The sequence below is a fragment of the Wolffia australiana genome, chromosome 15, assembly GCF_029677425.1.
Source record: "Wolffia australiana isolate 7733 chromosome 15, ASM2967742v1".
NCBI classification, from domain to species: Eukaryota; Viridiplantae; Streptophyta; class Magnoliopsida; order Alismatales; family Araceae; genus Wolffia; species Wolffia australiana.
In genome coordinates, this window is record NC_135849.1 from 12,786,697 (window position 1) to 12,791,071 (window position 4,375).

Genomic DNA, 4,375 nt, shown 5'->3' on the forward strand with positions numbered 1-4,375 from the left:
GCATTGGCTAGACCGTAAGGTACTGGAAAATGAAATTTCGCAAGATCCATTACTCTCCAAGATCCAGCAATCAGTAATGAAAAATGAAGGAATATATCTCGGCTATTCTATACACCAGAACTTACTGTTCTATAAAATCAAACTCGTGATTCCTAGTTCATCACCTCTGATTGAGAAAGTATTACATGAAACGCACGACGCAAAGGTGGGGGGTCATGGAGGATTTTTGAGAACATACCGACACATAACCCAACAATTTTTCTGGAAAGGAATGAAAAGAAAAATCAAGAGTTATGTTTCTGCTTGTCATGTATGCCAAACACACAAAGCATCCACGCTGAGTCCAGCCGGGTTATTAAATCCATTACCCATTCCTGACAACATTTGGGAAGACATCTCTGTAGACTTCGTTGAGGGTTTACCTCACTCCCAAGATATAATTCAATCTTGGTAGTGGTTGACAGACTGAGTAAGTATGTGCATTTTATTCCGATTAAACACCCATTTTCAGCTTTTGACGTAGCCATAGTGTTCACTAAAGAGATTGTGAGATTACATGGAGCACCCAGGTCAATCGTCTCTGACAGGGGCAGCATTTTTACATGTGGGTTTTGGAAGGAACGCCATCAAATTCAATGGACTATGCTCAGACTCAGTTCATCGTACCACCCAGAAACAGATGGGCAAACTGAAGTAACTAACCAGACTCTTGAAGGTTATTTTAAATGTTTTTCTTCTGAGTACCCCAAACAATGGATGAAATGGTTACCCTGGGCTGAATATAGTTACAACACATCCTTCCACACCACCATTCGGATGACACCATTTAAAGCAGTATATGGTAGAGATCCACCTCGACTTTTGAGATATGGTAGTCCCACTACACCAGTTTATTCCTTGGATGACTTACTTAAAGAAAGAGATCGCACATTAAGTATACTTAAATCGCACCTGGCTATAACACATTAGAGGATGAAGCAACAGGCAGACAAACACCGAAGGGAAGTAAATTTTGAGGAAGGAGATATGGTTTACTTGAAAATCTGGCCACATCGCATGAAGTCTCTCGCGCAGAAACCTTGTGAAAAATTATCTCCTCGTTATTATGGGCCTCATAGAATTCTTCAGAAATCGGGATCGGTGGCTTATAAATTGGAGCTGCCTGAGAATTGCCGATTACACCCTGTTTTTCATGTTTCTCTACTTAAGAAGGCTATTGGTGATAATTCTGCTACCTTAAATATTCCGACTAACTTGTCTGAATCCCTGGAATGGCAGGTTTACCCGGATTGCACATTATCTTATTGCTTTAACAGAGAAGGGACGCAAGTGTTAGTCAAGTGGAAAAATTTGCCTAACTTTTAAGCCACTTGGGAGGACGTCAATACAATTAAAAGACAATTCCCTAGCTTCCCAATTGGAGACCAATTGGTATTTGGGGGGGAAAGTATTGATAAACATCCCTTGAGAACTTACCAAAAGAATAAACGAAAGATCGGGACCCCGGCACGTGCGAGCTGATCCCACGTGCGGGATGGTTTGAAATGAGGCGGGAAAAGAGCGACTCCAAAGAAGAGGACGAGAGGCTATAAATAAGAGGAGGATTCAAGCTGAAGGGCATCAAGAAGTTGTTCGAGTTTGGAGCGACCGGAGATGCTCCTCGCCCGGGTGCTGGACCGATCCGGTCAGCACAGTCCTCTCGTCACAGGGAGATCCATCCCCCCCTCTCGCTGATTTCCTTTCGTTCTCTATTGCTTCCACGGATATTCTGTCCGTTGTCGTCTAAACACTTGGATCTTTGGAATCTCTATCGTATCATTGTGGTTGAGTTTTACGGCTGATATGTGGACATTATCAGTTTGACTATCCTATTCGGATCATATCAAATTTGCACCAGATCTATTTCGAGACGTTACCCGAAGGGAATTCTCCAGTATTCTAACAGAGATAGCGTATAAATAAAAGTAGCATAATTCGGGTACGAAATAATATATAAATTTGTGATTAAAACTTGAGACCTGCCAATCTGAGAGATCGAGATTCACAAATTTCACATTTCACAAATCACACAAGAATGCACGAGCGAGTAACTACTATAGACACAAAATAGTATAGCCCATGAAATTATAACCATTATTCAGCGTCTACGTGAGCTTGCACTTTGGAGGAAATCCCTGTGGGAAGCGCGTGATTTCAGTGCAGTAGTTGGAGATCATGTAATAGCGTATAAATAAAATTACTATAATTCCGGTACGAAATAATATATAAATTTGTGATTAAAACTTGAGACCTGCCAATCTGAGAGATCGAGATTCACAAATTTCACATTTCACAAATCACACAAATCTTATTTCACAAATCACACAAGAATGCATGAGCGAGTACTACTATAGTCACAAAATAGTATAGTCCATGAAATTCTAACCATTATTCAGCGTCTACGTGAGCTTGCACTCTGGAGGAAATCCCTGTGGGAAGCGCGTGGTGTCAGTGCAGTAGTTGGAGATCATGTATGTCTTTTGCGCCGATTGGATTCTTTGGAGTGTTGCCGCGTCCAATCCCTGGTTGTACCATGAAGTTATCCCAGAAGGACAGCGCGAGGTTCCACTGGACCATACGCAAGCGTTGGCGTTGAAGTTTCTGAAGGTGGCTACGAAAGGCGCTTTGGACCAATCTGTTTTCACAAGGCCGCCCCTTGTCGCCCACTCTTCGCCGTTCCAGATGGTCGAGTACAATCTCATTGGTTGACTGCTCGCATACGGGATTCCCTTCGCCGCGTTATTCTTGAAGTATCTAATCGGGGTCCCGTCAACGTACATACTGCAAATATCACCGTAAACAAGATTAGAGGTTTCTCACTCTTACAACGCGAAGAAAATAATGTTTACTTACATAATAATCTGAGGGTTCCATAGGATGGAGTAGGTGTGGAAATCGGCGGTGGGATCGAACCAGAGCCTGAACTGTTGTTCCCGATTTCCCTGTCCATGAGAGAACACGTTGGTGTGAAGCGTGTAGGGTTGGCCGCTGAGATTCCCCAGGAATTCGAAGTCGATCTCGTCGTGGGTTGAGCCCTGCGACGATAGCTGCACCATACATCCAATCCGTCAGGAACGACGGCCTTGGCTTTAAGAAGAACGTAAAGGCAGCCTGAGAAGGAAGAAACTCACGTAGAAAGTAGTGACGGTTCCTGCTGAGTTGCCCGGGACGAGCTTAATCTGCATGTCGATCTTCCCGAATAGGTATTCATTCCGTGACTGGAAGCCAGAGCCTGAAACCTGGTCCATGGACAAGGTGACGAGCTGACCCCCGTTGAGGATCTTTGTCCGGCCATTTCCCCATGTAATATCAATATCCTGAAAGAAATTCCCAGCGGACGCGGCGCAGAACAAGGAGAAGAGAAGAAGAGGGGAGACCACGTTTGTCTTCGCCATCGTCGATGTTTGAGTTTAATGCGACTTTGATCTCCGTAATCAACGTTTTTATAGGGGTTTATTGGACGCGCGAACACGGAAGAGCCGATACCCCGGTGAAGCTCTTACAGCCAGGATGGGTCCCAACGACGAGGATACTACTCATTTTCTATCTATCCGCTAAACTTTGCGTCCGCGCGGAGGTTTCAATACCAGGGGAACTGTGACTGTTCGTCCGGGTCTTGACCGAGCAGGCGGCAAATTGCTGTTATTGAGCTGTCCGACTGGGACCGATGCCCCAGAGTAGAAGCAGCGCCAAACTCCATACAGCTGTTTATTTTGTTAGTATCTACTGGCGGAAGCTTCTTTGGCTATTAACAACTAGTTGAGCACTCGTGCGCATCGTCACCCTTAGCACGCCACGGCCCCGGAGTTTGTCCAAGGGATCGACAAGCTGGCCCAGAGGCTCTAGCAGTCAGTCGTAATACAACTGACAGATAGGGACGCGAGAATCCGGGTCCGGGATAATCCAAGTGGCGGAAACGCGGTTATCCTCGCCATTTGATTTTCAATTTCGAGTGCCTTTTTGTAACTATCTTCTTCCAGATGACTTCTAATTGATCTTTCTTCAACTGGGATGTTGGTACATAGTGGATTAGACCAGTAATAGTGGAAGTCGCAGCAACTGCACTGTTAATAATCTTTTATAAGTTAACGTCATCAGTCGTCTGTAACAGCATAAATAGGATTCCAATCTCTCGAGGGACAAATTTTCATCGACTTCTATGGTTAACTACTATCTTTACTGCGAAAAATGAAAATTGATCGTGTTTTCTTAAAACCTTAAATTGAACAGCAAGATAGTCTTAGAAAGGATTGCAAACTTAGGGTAACTGACCGGAGAAAGGCCATGAGATGCCAAATATGACAAACAAATAGTGTATAAGTAATACCGGAGATAA

The 4,375-nt window shown here is 44.1% G+C and overlaps 1 protein-coding gene across 1 annotated transcript; it reads right to left on the reverse strand.

The window, feature by feature from the left end:
• Positions 1 to 2,327: 2,327 nt before the first annotated feature.
• Positions 2,328 to 3,465, reverse strand: LOC144712750 (putative xyloglucan endotransglucosylase/hydrolase protein 25). Its single transcript, XM_078587048.1, has 3 exons — positions 3,171 to 3,465; positions 2,893 to 3,086; positions 2,328 to 2,820 (listed from the first exon to the last, which is right to left on the reverse strand). Exons 1-3 carry the CDS (start codon positions 3,432 to 3,434, stop codon positions 2,439 to 2,441), a joined length of 840 nt encoding a protein of 279 aa, XP_078443174.1. The 5' UTR covers positions 3,435 to 3,465; the 3' UTR covers positions 2,328 to 2,438.
• Between the last annotated feature and the right edge of the window lie 910 nt (positions 3,466 to 4,375).